Source organism: Chaetodon auriga, chromosome 1 (assembly GCF_051107435.1).
Source record: "Chaetodon auriga isolate fChaAug3 chromosome 1, fChaAug3.hap1, whole genome shotgun sequence".
In the NCBI taxonomy this organism is placed as follows: Eukaryota; Metazoa; Chordata; class Actinopteri; order Chaetodontiformes; family Chaetodontidae; genus Chaetodon; species Chaetodon auriga.
Genome location: NC_135074.1, coordinates 12476904 through 12494691, shown reverse-complemented (window position 1 = coordinate 12494691; position 17788 = coordinate 12476904). Strand labels below are relative to the sequence as shown.

Sequence of the window (17788 nt, the reverse complement as noted above, 5' to 3'; positions counted from 1 at the left end):
CACACACACACACACACACACACACACACACACACACACACACACACACACACACACAGGTTTTGTAATATCGAAAAGGCTGATGCAACCCTCTACTCTGCATCCAGGCTTAGAGGCTGAAGTGACATCACTGCCATGAAAGAAAGCTCTCTATTCATTCTGTCAGCTCGTCTCTGATTGGCTCGAGGTGAAAGTGGTGGCTGGGAGGACGAGAGTGATGTTAGTGGAGCGGCTGGGGTGGGGGGATGGCAGGAGGTGGAGGAGGGGAGGAGGTAGTGGCATATGGGCGCTCCAGCTCCTCCTGATGACTTCACAGGAGGAAATACAAAACACACACAGCTCAGGATAAGAGCTGTGTTATTACAGCAGAGAGCAGCTCACGGCCAGAGAGGAGAAAGTAAATGCCAGTGGAGAAGAAAGCAAAAGGGCACGCGGAGAGGAGAAGGACTTTCAGACCATATCATTCACAAATCACTGAGTGAATATACAGTTCAGCGACCGGGCCGAAGAAACAAGCGTCTGCACGCAAACTGCCAGGAAACATGATGCAAGACTTTCACTTTCAAGACAAATTCACAGCTATGGACGTGAGCCTTTTCTGGTCCTTCACACCCACAACACTTTTTATCTAAGTGCTCATGTACACAGGTTGTACAAAGTTGCATCAAGTGACTTCATAAATTCAGTGAGTGGAAAAAAAAAAATCATCATGCTTCGACTGCATTACTAAAAAATATCATCACAATGTTCCTCACTGTGTGTCTGAGTGAGAAGTGAAAGCTGTTCCTCAGCAGACAGCCTCCTGTGCTCACCTCCATGATGGGGTTGGAAGCCAAGACCTTCTCCTCCACGTTGGCCTCACTGGCGGAGCCGCTGACCGTAGCGAAGTATCTCATGGCGTATTTGGCTGATACTGTTTTTCCTGCTCCGGACTCCCCGCTCACAATGATGGACTGGTTCCTCTCATCCCTGACAGAATGAGCAGAGGACAAGGTTAAGGGTGATGCTTGACTGTGATGTGTGCCCATGCTGTAAAGTTAAAGGGGACATAAGCACTGTCAGGGTTAGAGCCTGGGCAGATAGAAAGTGTCAGATGCTTTCATCAACAGGCAGAGCAGCTGTTAACACACCTGTGTTCCTTTGCATGTTTTAACATCCCAGCAGGCCACTCTACTTGTTATCCCAACAACTGAGATGAAATCCTGATGCAACAGTGCTCCTCCTCTCTTTGGAGTAAACTCCCAGCTGCCGGTCGTAAAGTTTGCTCTGTTCAGATCGTTTCGTCTTTTGCATTTGGTGTTTTTTCCACCTGCGGCTCCTGATGTGTCCCGAGCCCTTTGAGGCCTCATTTCATTTTCTTCTTACAGTTTCCTTTGGAGACATTCGGCTCTGTCAGTTACTGTTGAGGGCATGTGAAGCCGATTGAGTTTATTTCTGTAGCCGCGGCAAACTGGGCCACAGAAATAAACCTAATTTAACTGGTGCCTCACAACAACATGAGCTGAGTGTTTACCCGCGGTGTCACACTGCACACCATGCATCGACACTCCCCGACTCCGCTGGCTTACAAGGAGCAGACTTTTGATTCAAATGATTCATCTCATACAGAAAACATTACAACGGACTAATTTTCAAACATTCTGTTTTCTAATCTGAAAAATTATGTGCTTCACGTTACACTGGCTATACTTACACTGGCCTTGCCATTTATCACGTCATCATTAATATAGCTTTAATCTACTGACTCTACTGATTCTGTGTCTGTGTGTCCCGTTAGATCAGTGGATGGGGCCCTGATGGTTGTTACCAGGTTTCGGATGTTGATAAAAGGTGATACTTTCAGACAGGATTCAGCAGGCTACATCTGTAACGTCTTTCAATTTCTCTAAGAAAGCTTTTATGAATACTTCATTTTCTTGCATCGTTGCATTTATACATTCTCCTCTCTTCTTAACCTTCATCACTCCTGTGTTTGATGGTATCACTGACTGTTTTTCTGTTTGTTTGCTTGTCTGACAGCAGCATTACAGAAGAACTACTGGCCTGATTTTCACCAAACCTGGTGGAAGGGTGTATCATGGGCCAAGGAAGACGACTTTACATTTGGAGCAGATCCAAATCATATATGATTATATATAGAAATATGAATTATTTTTCACTTTTGTTAACACTACAAGGTAGTGGAAGAAATGCCACACATCTCCAAAATCGAGCAGACGTCAGTAAAGTTCAACAGTTACAAAACAAAACCTATTGCAGAAATACAGTGAGTCCATATCACAGTCCACATCATCATCGTACCTGCAGTCCTCTCTTATAGCTGCACATGTAGCTGCTCAGCAGTCATTATGGAGAACTGTTAGAGCTGTAACATCGCAACAACTTTAAATGTAACGCTTTTCTTCTCAAACTCAGGTGTGACGATGGAAAGATCTGTGTTCTTTGTAATTCTGTTCAGAAAGTTTAGCGTTATTATGATTATTAACAAATTATAAGACTAATATGTAAATACTCTGATACATAAAGGAACAAATACTTCAATATACATAATGAAAATGATGAATTGTGCAGCCCCACACTGCACGTAAGGTCTTCAAACATGGAGTAGTGCTGCTGTGTGTCATACTGAGGGGTCACTGCACTGCCTGAGAGAAAAAGGGGAGGGGGGCTGATTAAACCTAGCATACAGCACCGCTTGTATACTTGTGTATGTTAGTTATGTATGTTCCCGGAAGGAGGCCGAGGAGATCTGCTAGTTGGCTCCTGCAGCGTGTGTGTGTATGTGTGTGTGTGTGTGTGTGTGTGTGTGTGATTAAAAGACCAAGGACAGTGACAGTGAGACCACCATGAGCTTATTTCTGGCTCAGCTTTGACCTACAAACCCCAGAGAGAGAGGCAGGGTTGAGCGACGAGGAGACTAGAACCAAGACTGCTCAGATAACAGACCCACACACAAACCTGGCCATCTGTTTGTAAGCCTCCTCCGCCACAGCGAAGATATGTGGGTCCATGTCTCCCATGTTCTGACCGCTGTAGGCATTGATGATGTCTGTGCCGTAGATCGGCAGCGTCTCGTACGGGTTGATGGCCACCAGGACGATACCTGAGACGCAGAACACAGAGTAAGTGTGAGCTCAGCATTAAACAGGCAACACACGGAGATGCTTCCTTCTTCTTCAAAGGTGGATTTCATATGAAGACCTGATGACAAAAAGCAGGCCTCCATGAGCCGGTTAAAGAGCCACCTACCGCAGTAAGTGTAGATGAGCTTGGAGTCGACAAAGCGGACTTTGAGGTTGTGCAGCACGGCCGGCTCGTGGAGGTAGCTGAGCGCTGTGAGGTCATTCTCGCCCACCAGGATGTCAGGGTTTCGCAGGTAAGGCAGGTTCTTCGTCTTGGGGTCCAGTTTGTGCTCAATGTTCTGAAGAGGAGACAGGAGGGTTAGAGGAGAGATGCAGTTTTCCAGGTCTGGATGTCTGAGGCTGACTGAAAGTGGTGAGCCGCAAATAATCAATAACAGATGTCTACTCCCACTAAAAGCATTTACACAGTATTTCACTGTTCTCTGATATGTCATGAGACAGGCCACTGATTTGCCATGGCTCTGGAGCAAAGCCAGCAGTCACTCAAAGCTTTACTGTCTTTTTCTTGTTTTCAGATTTCAGCTTTTATGCTTGACGCACAATTTCATCCACAAATAGTTTTATTTTGATCATCTTCAGCAGCAGCTCTCTAGCCTAGAAGAAACACTAACTCCATCAAGGCTGCACAATCATCTAAACCTGTTATTTAATTAATAGACAATATCAAGACATTTAATCTGCACATGAATCTGGACCAGCATCGAGATCCACCATGGCAGACGGAGTGCAGAACACTAGAATAGACTACTGTAAAAACACGGAGAAATTGCTTTTTGCAGTGTAAGCTGCCTGGTCTGGACTGACACCAGAAACCTGTCACCTTCCCTCGGCCCATGGCCTCACTTCGCAGCCAAATTCACAAATGACTGCTGACAACTTCTGGAGACATTAAACAGCCTAATCCAAAGGCGTACAATAACCACCTTGCTGGCTTGTTGCTGGCTACATTTACATATGATCACATCATCATTAAGAGCAATGGCAGCAGCATGCATTCATCAGCAGGAGCGCCTGTCGATGCTGTGAGCTGGAGGCTGTTTGTATTCTAAACTGAGGGACTCAATTTACTGCTATACATTTAAAATACTCCTTGGGGCATCTTTGCAAGCCGGTCTCATCTGTGGAGCGTGCTAATGGTAAAACCAATAGCTGCTAATTAGAGCCAGCACTTTGAAGTGTCTTTGAGGAAGAGACGGAGAGCTGAGAGGAGACAAAGAGGAAGAGGGAGAGACGGAGTCCTCTCCACCCTACTCGTCTATTCATCCTCACCGTTCCATCTTCCAGCATGAGATGCAGGGACGCGTCGCCATTTTTGTAGTCCTTGGTCAGCTCAGCGGACTTCCACACCTCCTCTGCATCGGGGATCCACACCCGAGCACACTGAGAGACGAGGGAAGAGGAGGAGAGAGACAAGTTAGATACAGACGTGTCACAGCACTTCAGGAGCAGCCACATTTTACATGACATCCTTTTCACCACTCTCATGCCTTTTTCAAATTCTGGTTCAGTCTTCATGCTGACAGCATTCTGGTCAATATCAAAAGCCACATCTTTGAAAAATACCACATTTCTAAGCGTCCCAGTGAGACAAACCCACTTCATCAGGTTTTTCAAATAGGCTGGAGTCCATATTGTTATCTTTTGGCTCAAGTTTGCTCCACCTCAGTTCAACTCAGACCCTTTTAGAAGAGGGATGACAGCAAAGTTTACGTCCATCATGTCAGTTACAAGGCGAGAAAACACTGGACTCTTATGTTTTCACGGTCATGAGCTCATGTTTGGCTATGGTCAGTCAGGCTGTGGAAACGCACTGAGGAGAAGAATGACCGAAGAATGCAGTTGAGGTCATAACTTTAAAATCACACACACGCACGCACACACACACACGCACGCACACACAGAATTCTATAAAACGGCTTCTTACAGACTTGTGACTGGAGACAATCAGCTGATCGCAGACATGTGGTGAAAACAGTGATGAACGCTGGCAGTCACATGGCTGAGGAATCCGGCTCGCAAACGTAGACACATGCACACGCGTACGTACACACACACACACACAGAAACCTTACTCCTAATGGTTGCTGGATGACTGTGCAGTGATTGGAAGATTGATAGAACTGCACTGTGACCTTAAAAACCCAGACGGTCGAGGCCTGCAGTGCGTGAATGTGTGTGTGTGCAGTGAAGAGACAAGGCAGTGGTCAAACAGCGCCGAGCTTGTTTTTCTTCCAGTGCATTTGGCATTGCATAAGGGGAAAGATGAGAGGAAATTAAGTTAAGAGGTTTCAGAGGTTCAACAGGACACATTCTGGTGGGGTTTGTATTACAGTAGCATGCGTTTTATCCAGGTGACATTTATATGTGTTTGTGCAGCATCCACCACCTCATAAATGAATCTATGGCAGAAGTGTGAAAATATAAAGACATGATTACTCTCAAAATGAGAGCGGATAAAATATGCTCATCTTTGCAGGACTAAAAGCAAACCCACATTCACACACACCCTTGCAGGGACAGTCGCAGAGTTCAGGCGATATTGGCAATATAAACGTCTGCCTTCTCTCTGATATAATAAAACTAGATGGCACTCGCCTTGTGTTGCTCCAAGCACCAGAAAATACATGTGAAAAACACGCAGAACAGCAGAAATGATTTCCAGAAATCATGACCCGGCTACTAGGAATGATCCACACACCTTGTCGTGAGCAGTTTAGTGTAGGAACTATTTTCTTTCATCTGAACTTCACCCTCCAACTGTATCACTACGCAGAATGAAGCGTGCATCTACTCAGCAGCTCACACCAAAACAGATGGATAAACAGGTTAGAGGAACTAACAATCTTTTTTTGATTATGGAGTAAACTGTCCGTTCAACAACTGTCCTGAGCGGCACTTTCTCGATGAGGAGTTGTGCAACTGAAGCACATGACGACGAGGAGCACTCAGAGTCTTTCTGACAACAATTTCACGGTTTCCTTACATAAACTGCTCAGGACGATTTCACACAGGCGAGAGAGAAAGACCTCATTGTAGACGAGCACAACGGGAGGGAAACTGGTTGATTTGGTCTGCTTGTTCACTACCAATCATCTGAATCATGACATCATGGTCACACACACCCTCGCCCTCCCTCTCGCCCTCCCTCCGTCTCTCGCTCCTCATGTTAAAGAAAGAGTGAAGGAGAGGGAACACAAGAAACAAGAAGACACGATCTATGAACTATCGAGTAAAATTGCAACAAACATACAATCATTTAAAATGGGAAACTAGTGGCAAGAGGTGTGTGTCGTAATGCTGATGGTGTGTGTGTGTGTGTGTGTGTGTGCAGAGAGTGACTGTGTACTGAGCAATGTTACTAATACTGATATTGACATCTGAGAGTTAAAATCTGATAACGTCTATAAATATGAACTCATGACATTAACAAAACTCCCTTAAATTGTAACATTCTGAGATACTTTACAGTTAACAGTGAACTTGACTTAACGGCGACACTGTTTCTATATAACCTTACAAATATCTTTGGCCTTTCTCTACTGCAGTGTGTCGATAGTTCTCAGCTGGCACAGACGCTGATGTGAATATATCTGTGTGACAGATATTGGTTCGTTCATCTTTTGCTCCTTGCTGTGTACATGTGGTTTCCAGGACAGACAGACAGTGATGGAGTGTGTGTGTGTGTGTGTGTGTGTGTGTGTGTGTGTGTGTGTGTGTGTGTGTGTGTGCCAAGTTGCAGATGGACCAGCAGCTTAAAAGTGGAAGCCCTGACAAACTATGAGCACGGTCAAACGACAGGTCACAGCCTCACCGTTTGACACGAACACTGACAGCTTAAATATCAGCCAGGTCAACCTCCCTGTCTGACTCCTGATGAGGGATTCATTCTTTTTACCCCAAATATGACAGAATCAGTGAAAACAACTCAACATTTTTGAGTCATTTCTGTGTTTTCATTTGGCAACAAATGATCGATGCAATAAACAGCAACAGGAAAGTGTCTCATTGACGCTGACATATCACTGGCAGTCAGCCTGTTGACAGTTTCTATACCTTCAGTAACAAGCTTTGGATGTCGGTACATCATCTGCCTGCCAAAAAGGACAGATTTATCAGAGCTGCATCAAAATATCTCCAAATGCATGTCTTTGTTTTGTAACAAAACATGAAAGTTAAATCAATTATTCAATTCAGGAAAGCCATTGTGTTGCTCTCTTTCATTTTTGTGGCCTGTGAGTGGTTTCGTCATTACAAACCCCTGCTGTGCAGCCAAATATTGCTCAAACTTGCAGATCTTTATTTCAAATTCTAGTCGAGTTTCCTGATTTTCCAAAGATATCAAACATGTCAGGCTAAACATGAGGGAAATTAGTACAAAATGCTGCCCGACATGTCGAGAATATTCCCATCTGACATAGCGATGCAGCCATGAAGCACACAGTGTGAGCATCATAGAAGAGCTGCAACAAGCTGATACGAAATATAATCAAAACTGTCAAAGAGTGCTGAATAAAACGATTTAAGAAGCTCAAAGCTTCAGAGGAAAAACAGGAAAACTAAATTTACAGTTACATGCAAACACAGCCTCTGTGCCTGCCTCCCTTCATTCCACCATTTTGTTAGTCGTTTCACCTTTTTGGTCCCCACAGGAGACCATCCCATCAGCCAGCCTGATGGGGGGGGGGGGGGGCGGCAGTGGCTAAAAATAGCAGTGAGTGTTGAGCAGCATCACACCTCACACTGCTGAGCTACTGAGCACACTTCCTGATCCACATCACACACACACACGTTTCACACATCTATGGGTGTCAAGCATGATTATCCTGAATTAGTTCATGCTGGAATATGCTGCTGTCTGCACATTTGTTTGCTTCACACATACAGAGATGTGTGTATGTGAGTGTGAGTGTGTGTATGTGTATGTGAGTGTTTGTGAGTGTGTGTGCCTGAATATGGGAGGAAAAGACAGACAGACAGCAATATAATAGAGCTGCAGAGGCCAGGAATCATATTTATAGACCAACAATTCCCCTGGGTTCAGAAAACAGAGGAGAGATGAAGGATGAAAGTCAATCACAGTTATACACACACACACGCACGCACACATTCACATGTTTCAAGGACATAATCCTCCACAATGAAACACAAGCTGGAGCGTCTGAAAGCTGGAGAGAAAAATGTGATGAGTCAGAGCAGCCTCTCCGTCTGCCTCGCGGAGGGCTGGACGGTGGTCGGGCTGGTGTGTTATGGGCGGCAGACGAAGCGCAGAGCGGTGACGGGAAGAGGAGCAAAGACGTCAAAGCATCCGTGACATCAGAGATCACATGACTAGAGTCTCTCTGCATTAAGGGCGCTCCACATATGCCACACGAATGAGTGTACGCACACACACGCACACCGTATATGTAATTTCCTGCTGTTCTTCTGCACCTCAGGGCACTGGGTGTGGTCACACTGATGTGAGGGTCACAAGCTTTCTATGTGACAAATGTGTGCTGCCTTTAAGTGCAAAATGTAAGAAGGGTTCAGACGGATAAAGACAGGAATACCAGTAGATCAGAATTACAACATGGAGCAGGCTCACGAACAACGCACCAGCTTCTCCCACTCCCATCTGCATCCAGCCAGCAGGAGATGCTCTCATTTGAAATGGATGGATGGTGATATGCTCAGTGTAGTCAGTGTGATCCTGCCCTGATCACACATTTCATTTTCTTTAACTGGACAAAAAGGCAGTGGAGACCCAGTGAGGTGACTTCTGATTTGGATATTCACTCGGTTGAGGGGAAACCACAGCAGCTTACTGAAGGACTTCTACATGGCTGAGATGTCCTGACTTCTAGTCCTCTGTGGTATGGGTCAAGCTCTACGTTGACTGGATCCTACATTACCCATAATGCAACCCCTTTGTCTTTTGTGTAACCCTCCCTGTCTGGTAAATGCTTATGTCTTTTAAACCCTGATGACATCACTGTGTCATCATCAGGGTTTTTTTTTTTCCTCAAACTTGATGCAAGTCTTCCTGAGACACAGAAGACATCATACAACTTCCCCTCTAATGTGAACAGACCCTAGTGCTGAAGCACTGACACAACATCACTCTGAGAGTCAGTGTGATGACTATTTACGGTCATCATCCTTCCTGATCCTAAGAAAACAAATATACCAGTTTTGAGACATTACGTCCTCAAAGTCACAATTTCTCTCCTATGAAATAATGAGCCTTTGCCTCTCAGCGGCTGCCAGCGGGTCAGCTCACAGCAGGGGAAGGCTGGCCGTGAAGGTACAAGGCTGGGCTGGTGCTAATCCTGGTTTAACTGAGACAAAGGATCAGGACCTGATTAGGCTAACTCAGGGTTTAACACTGGCTAATCTTATTGCAGTCAACTACACCGAGATTTCATTATATTTGCATATGGCTACAAGTTACCAGCTGCAGCTCCAGCTCGCACGGTGACCGAAGCGCCTACTTGTCTTAGTTCTTGTCCCGAACCACAGACACAAAAACGCTGAACATGGAATAACGCAGGCATGCTAAAGGACACGTTAAGGCAGGAGAGGTGCAGTGTGCATGGCTGTGTTCACGTTAGCAAAGATTAAACTGACTCCATCCAAAACTGTGTGCAACAGCATGGAGCTCAAAGATGGTTGTAGACGTCATGAAAGTCATTTAAATTCCAGCTGTATACCTAAACCCCACCTCTGCAGGGACATGAGAGTGAAGATTGCACACATCAGGGCATTGGGAGTGTGTGTGTGCAATATATGTGTATGTACTGTATGCATATATGTGTGTGCGTGTTAGGGGTGTAGGGCCGTACCCATGGGGCGGGGCATCCATGAGAAGTGTTTACAAATCTGCACAAAGTCAGCAGCAGATTAGAGTACTTCTCCCGGCTAATACCGAGCTCTGACCTGTCGCTCTCACACTGGCCTGCCGTGACTCTTCTGAAGGGTTTTTCTCCTGCTTACAGCGACAGAGCCTCAACCGGACGCTTTACAGACCACTTTCCAACGTCAACTCACTGATTTGTGTGACTTCTGAAAGGTTTCGCATCAAGGCTACAAGATGATTTCTTCATCACATGATATGACCTGTTAACGAACTTAATTCAGTGGACAGTGGGCCATATTTACCACCAATGAAAAGCGCTGAACACTTTCCAACTATACTTGCACGTATCACTGTCGGCTGAAGACTGAAAGACTGTCCCATGTCCTCCCTAAAACACTGAGACTGTATGTGACTGGGATGAGACTCTACGACACGGTGACCCAGCTGGACCAGTCAAATACAGCTCAGTTAAATATTACAAGTACAAAAATGAAATCAGGTCAAAAGGTGGCTGATCCCTTGCAGCTGTGCTAAACTCCTTGACAAAAAAGTGAATAAAGTGGATTAAAACTGTGAAACATTTTGAAGTACAGCCTGGCAGAAACAACTATCCAGACCAGCATTTCCCAAACGTGCCTTCGTTTCCCTGATAAAACCAGAAGACGAGCATTATTTGCTGGTCTGTTCAGGTGCTGCATGCAGGCCTGTTTAGCATTTCAACTGTTTCATGTGTCTGTCAGTAAAAAGCAAATGTAATTATGGCTGTACTGCACTTTCACAATGAAATAAACTCACTTCATATACATTTTAAAATCATGGTTTGTTTTTTGCCATCAGTAGTTTATAAAAGCAGATGTTTGAGCATTTCATGGTGTATCTTTGTAAATTTAGGTCCCTGTGAGACACGAAATTTGTCTTTTGGGCCTCGAGCTGACCCTGATGTGGACGGCTGCAGTGGTGTGCGAAAAGCGCTTTGCCAACATATTCTCAGAAAAGCCATCAATGGAGTCCCAGACGGCAGAGGCCTCGCCGTCACATGATGCCACTCATGTGAGAATCTGCTGTTTTTCTGCTCAGCTGGGCAGACGCAGCATGACTCCAAGAAACAGAGACCTCAGTGCTGGAGGAGAGCTTGGTCGGAAAGAAACCCCACTAGTCTCACTCCAGTAGTGTGTTCCCCAACTGGACTCTTGCTACAACTGGCGTGCCGATGTCCAGCGATTGCCAGAGATCAGAGTCGCTTACTAAGAAGCTGTGACGGCCCAGCACCTAATCACATTAGTTTAGTCAGTGCTGACTCTCGGAGTAATGCAGCTCACTTCTGTATGTTATGTCAGGGTAGAGGAGTCAGTGCACAGCTGTGCTCCTGTCTTATGTTTAAACCAGAAAATGAGCCTGAATAACAAGTAGGAAAAGATATACAAAGGGTAAAACGGACCGGCCATGCTGAGTTAATCGGCTCTTCAGACACACCATTTTCTTGGTTTTCTAAACTTTTCCTTCCCTTGCTGCTGCAGACAACATGCTCCTGCTAACAGTTAACCTGTGGACAAATGATTTATATGACCTGTAGATCCACAGGACGCTAACATGCTGCACACAAGGTTGTGTCCTCGCCTACCAAGCCAGCCGTGCAGTCCCATATCTACAAAGGTTGAGACAAACTACAAACTATTTAGTGAACCGGGTAAATTCTGACAATCTGAAACAGAGATTTTGTTGTTATTCGGACACCAAAACTCATCTGAAGCTAGCGAGCAATGCGCTGTGCTTTCAGTGACATTCCCACAGTGGAAGGGTGTGCCAGGACTGGCGCTCCGTGTTGGAGTAATAACACACCGAATTCAAGACCAGAAGTTACAGACCACTTATCAAAGAACCACACACAGTGACAGAGAGGAAGCAGCTTCTCCTTCAACAGATCACACTGCCTGATTGGATTCAAACGACATCTGCTTTAACGCTTTCACATCATTTTAGACCACATATTTACTTACTGAATGATTCACGATTGAGAGCTTCAAAGAAGAGCAAACTTACTTGAACAAACATGTACTCCAACTCCCGGTTCATCTCGTCTCTTTCTCGAGTCTCTAGCTCATGCTGCGAGTCTGCTGGTTTTCTGGATGCCTCCAGCCACACGCACCACAAGACCAGACGCTAGCTGATCAAGCACTGAGCTCCAGCACTGGCTGCTGAATGAAACCTTCCCATTGTGTCTGCAGACACAAGCAGCGTCGGCAAAGTTTTCTGCCCTGTGACAGACGACTGGCCATCCCTGCTGTCTGTCACACATCCCGGCCGCCGCTGCTGATCACGTGAGTCGTGATGAGGACAGACTCAGAGCGAGAAAACAGGACAAATCTGACCACTGTCTGACAGATGAGCAGCCAACCTGAGTCTTGTTCCAAATGTCCTCTTGTTTTCAAGGAGCACAATTTTCTACTATCCAACCATGAATCAAAATGTTGGTTTCTGAACTTCATCTTTGTTTATAGCTCGCATTGTGTAACAATTCGTTTACTTGAAGACACCAGCTGAAACAAACAACGTTGAGATCCAGAGATGATCACTATTTGAGCCGCAGACATGCAGCCCTCCTCTGTGCATCTGGCCTCGATGCGTTCGTGTGTTGAACAGGGCTGCGTTGACTACATGCCGGAGCATATACAACATGACTGCGCAATTACTTTAACCAGGTTACCTCAGCAATCTAATGCACATGCTCTCAATTAGAGCGGGGAAGAAAAAAATAAACCACGGACATTAGATCATGTAAAACTCACCACTGGATTCAGCTGAGGTGACAATTATAGCCCACAAAGCACACACACACACACACACACACACACACACACACATATATATATATAAAGAGAATATGAGCCAACTGTTCCATCCAAAGCTGTTGAGATATCTCACTCTAAACCACAAGTGTGAACCTCATGGTGGCTAGAGGAAGCGTCAGGGGATCACCAGTCAGTAGGATTCAACCTGTGGGAGCCATGAACGTCTCAACACTATCCATAGAGCCGTGCTGCCATCAAGGCTAAAAATCATGGATAAGGACAAAACAGCGGTGTTGTAAATGAAATGCGCACTGAGCCACAGAAAACCACTGCTGCACTGCTGTCTGCATGAGTTCAAACAGTTAAGTGTGCTGTACTTTTGAAAACACCCTCACAACTGATCTAACAGCAGGTGTTTTCCTTTCCATCAGCTGTTCATGACAACACCTCACATTGCTGAGCGCCGCTGCACCGCTGCTTTCTCATTCGCCTGATTCAGTCCTGATTTCCCCTGAAGTCTCTCGTCCCTGTGCCACATGCAGCTCTGTTAGCTTAGCATCCAGTCAGTGAGAGTGGGAGCTTCAGAGGTGGGAAAAACACAGTGCAACCATGCAATCGCTGCACAGGCGCTGCGCTGCGAGACAGAGGTGACTCTGTCCATTTGAACAGTTTGGCATATGAATGATGGCACAGGTGTACCAACAGCATACAAGTGTGTGTGTCCGTCGAGTGATGTGAACCTGAACGCACCACGCACTGCCATGAACACACAACGTACAATGACTGAATTACTGCTTCTTTATAAAAACATGACTGTTTTCCTCATCGGTTACCCAAAGATCTTAATGAAGGCAACTGTCTTCAAATATAATCACAAACTTGAAAAGTCTGTCATTATCACGCGCAAACAACCATTAAGAAGTCATTTATGGAGCTTTAACCCGGTGAGCATTACCGTCTCACTGACAGCCGAGCTAAAGTCACAGACAGATCAATGATCAGAGGCAGCACATCTGTATGAATCCATGAGTCGAGTAACTCTAAAAATAAAGTATATACACTTGTTGTGGTACTGCAAAACACTCTAGGTTGTGAGTTGAATAGTCTTTCCATCTCTGAGTCATGTAATGGAGCACCGCCTCACTGCCATTTCCATGAGAATATCCTCCCACTCCTCCACCTCTTCTTGTAGTTTCATTCACATTCGACACCTCTCACTAGTTTTGCTGCTGATTTGATTTACTTACTTTATTAAGTGGAGGGAAAAGACTGAATCAAATACCTATAAAATCCAACCTATAAAATCTGCCTTCACCTCTGACTCACCTCAGGTCAGACAGGAGCAGAATCTGATGCTGTGTGTATGTGTGTGTGTGTGTGTGTGTGTGTTTATGCATGTTAACCAAGCTGCTCAGACCCGCTCAATAAGCTTCTATAAGGCTGACTCACACGCACAAAGAGCAGAGTGTTTTCCAGCCCTGTGTTGGAAAAGTAAATCACAGACAGGGGTCTCACATCAGAGGCCGACTCCCAAAACAGACCGTACCATTCAAAGTAGAAGCTAACACGGTGTTTCCCCGCCACACTGACACATACGTCCAAAGTTTCCCGATAAAATTAAAACTATTTATCACCCAATGAGACTCTTATGGAGTGAGACGGTCAAATTGATGGCTGGCTTCAAACCAAATCCTGCTGGCAGAGGAAACAGATTTCGCAGCCTCAGCCAAAATCGACGTGCACTTTGTTCGGAGTCTGGCTGCAATTTCACACCCTGGTGCTATTTAAGCAGACCCAACACATATTATCTAAAGAGAGCGGGCAGCATCCATTATTTATCTCACATTTCTAATGCAACTCAAGCTCCAACGAATGGCTGTTTTCATTATGGATTCATCTGACAGCACACTGCATGCAGACCAGCATGTCTTAGGTGGTTTCGTTTTCATTCGTTTGAGCCATCGTCACTGTTAGAAAGACGCGTTTGTGGAGCAAAAATCTAACTTTGCTGGGAGACATTTTGCAGGACACACGGACAGTACGGCAAGGACATTTAACTCCAATTAGTTTCATGATTAATCAATCGCTTGCTTGGTGTATATCAGGTCAGATGTTAGAAAGTACAGCCATCACAAGCTCATAAAGTCTTCAATGTCATGTTTTGTAGGAATACACAATCCAAAACCGCTGACGATGAAAATGTTCACATTTCACAAGCTGGAACTGCTGAATTTTAGCTTAAATTTAATAACATGAACTAATTGTTTCAGCACTTAATGCAATACTCCACTGGTGCCTTTTTGTTTGCTTCTCTCCTTTCAGACCAGAGCTCGGGGTCAGACACAGATCAGGAGCCAGCAGGGACTCGAACCTTTCGGCTTCTGTCTCCATTTGCTGACACGGGGCTCAAATCTGTGACACCTGGTTCAAAGACGCTCGTTGACCATGTGTCCACGCTGATCAGACTAAAGCACTGGAGACAACAGAGGCTGGGAAAAACCTCCATCGACATGAGCGATCCAAGTGAAGGCAGAGTGGGTCAGATACAAACAGAGTGCAGCGCTGCTGTTCAGAGCGGATTAAACGAAACATTCAGTAACAATCATCAACACCACACACACTGACTGTTTCCCTCCATCACAACCTGATTCAAGATGAACTGCCAGCTTTCAAAGTAGGGGGATGGGTGACTCATCTCCTTCACCCACCCTCCCTCCCTCTCTTTCTCTCTCTCTCTCTCTCTCTCTCTCACACACACACACACACACACACACACACACACACACACACACACCACTTTCTTGTCTTGATTTCAAATGTGCAATCACAGAAACACAGCGGCAGCAGCGCTTGTGACCTTGTGAGTTTTGAGTGTGACAGGCCTCCCTCCCGGGCAGCAGTGTCACTTTCTCTTCAGCGGACATCTGGGGATATGAAGCCACACTGAGGCTTCAGGGCCTCCTCTGCTCTCAACATCCCGGATGCTAAAGGATGCTAAACTGTCCGGATGCGGCGCTCATCGCAGCATCTCAGCGGTACCCAACCTGCGGGACTCGGCTCACATCCCTCAGAGCCGGCAATTGAGCCTGAGACAGGCGCCGATATCGAAATAAAACACTAACGCGAAGACATTTAGGTCCCCAGGCTTGAGCTAACGGCAAATATTATGGTTTAAAATGGGAGAAGCAGAGCCTCCATGTTGGCTGGCACCGCCTTTGCATCATCCCCGCTCCCCGGCCTCCAGTGGGGGTTATGTCAAATAAGGAGGCCCGGGAGAAGAAGGTGTTGTTGTTTTGATGAACAAACAAGGTGACAGATGACAACAAATATGAAGGAAGCGCTTTTTTTCTGATGTACGTGTTTAAGAGCAAAAGAAAAAGGACTGTTTACCGCATCTGTTGTCTCTCTGTCAGCTGCACCCACCTCATCTAAATCCAAACACCCGAACTCATCTGCGTGTCACAGCAGCGCGTTTGAGCAGGTTTCACACTCATTTTCATTCATTTTCATCCACCTTTACATCCACCTTTACATCCACCACACCTGCAGTCCAAAAGGCACATTTTTCCGAGGCGAAAACCAAACTGTCAGCGTGTTTTTGAGGAAAACGTCCTGAACATTTGACGGCATTTCGCAGGAAGCTGAACCTGCGACTCGGACATGTCTTTAGCCGACATGCTAGCTCCCAGCCATACATACACAGCTATACATGGAAATATTCACTTATCTTACCTTTGTGTACAGCTCCGACGCTGCCATGACGGTCACACGCTATGTCCTTTCTCCAATCTGGGCTAAAGCTCCTGCGGGTCTCCTCGTTGCATGAGACCCGGTGTGTGTGTTCATGTAGCGGGGAAAGAGACCCTTTGTTGCTGCGGGGAGTCCAGGGGGAGATGTGTCTCTTATCGCTACGATAACCTGGAGAGCTCGCTGCCGCCGTTACTGCTGCTGCTGCTCATTGATGTCAGCTTCGGCGACTCACTTTGCATTCTGGGTATGGATGAAATGATTCAGCCAAACGGTGAGGGCTGTTGCCGCGTGGGAAACTGCGCCCCCCGATGGTCAAGACATGAAAATACACCATCAAAACACCCTGCAAGCAAAGCCACGCGCTGCTGTGATGGAGAAAGAGCGACAGCCAAATATTCGTTTGGGTTAAAAACATGGCACACTGGAAAAAAATCTCTGAGAGGTAAACTCAGTGTGAAATGACTGTTATATATATGTTATATATGTATATATATACACACACACACAAATATATGAAAAATTATATGTATATGTGCATTTTTATTTTTTACATATGTCAATGTTGCTTTTTAAAGTTATTTTTCAGATTATATATTGAAGTGTAAGATATTTAAGTGTTTGTAAAAAGAGAGAATGGCTAGAAAGGACAACTTTGTCATATTCTTTGTTTTTCTTTCGCAACATGGTTTAAATGTGAATAGAATAATGTAAATTGTAAGTTGCATGTTTTGTGTAGCCATCTTTTTTGGCTCTGAAAGAACATTATTGGACTGTAATGTGTGAGGGTCGTCAGCTGTGGTAAGCCACAGTCATTTTTGTTTGAACTGCCAAGAGGTGTTTCATGTGTGTGGCATTTTACTTTGTTGGTGCAGTTACTGGGATTTAGCTATAAAGCTAAAATATAAAATCTGAGTTTATATGCACTCTAGACTTAAAGTGTCACTGACGGTGGTGCTGGATTACCTGTGATTGGTTTTCACATTTTTGAGCATCCTTTTGTTGACATCTGCATTACAAAACTGCTCAATTTACCACACACTGGAAAAGAAAATCAATACCTTTGCATTGTCTTTGACTAACTCTAAGTTTGATGTCGACCAAGTTTTCAAAACATGGAAAAAAAACCCACAAAGACAACACTTCTCCACCAAGTCAATTTTGGGAAGTCCGATAATACTTTAAAACTGCCTTATGTTCAAATGTATGTATTGACAAGGCAGCTGAAAGCAAATATGTCTCAAGGTCAACAGAAGACACACACAACACAACAA

The 17788-nt window shown here is 45.2% G+C and overlaps 1 protein-coding gene across 3 annotated transcripts in view; it reads right to left on the bottom strand.

Annotated features, from left to right (window-relative positions):
* myo5aa (myosin VAa) overlaps window positions 1-16763 on the bottom strand; it is a 49068-nt gene extending 32305 nt beyond the window's left edge. For all 3 annotated transcript variants that reach the window (XM_076756048.1, XM_076756133.1, XM_076756216.1), the window contains exons 1-5: window positions 16500-16763; window positions 4413-4523; window positions 3250-3421; window positions 2959-3103; window positions 813-969 (exon numbers count right to left, since the gene is read on the bottom strand). In XM_076756048.1, coding sequence (XP_076612163.1) covers window positions 813-969; window positions 2959-3103; window positions 3250-3421; window positions 4413-4523; window positions 16500-16526 — 612 coding nt within the window. In that variant the 5' untranslated portion in view covers window positions 16527-16763. The remainder of the gene's footprint in view (window positions 1-812; window positions 970-2958; window positions 3104-3249; window positions 3422-4412; window positions 4524-16499) is intronic.
* Between the last annotated feature and the right edge of the window lie 1025 nt (window positions 16764-17788).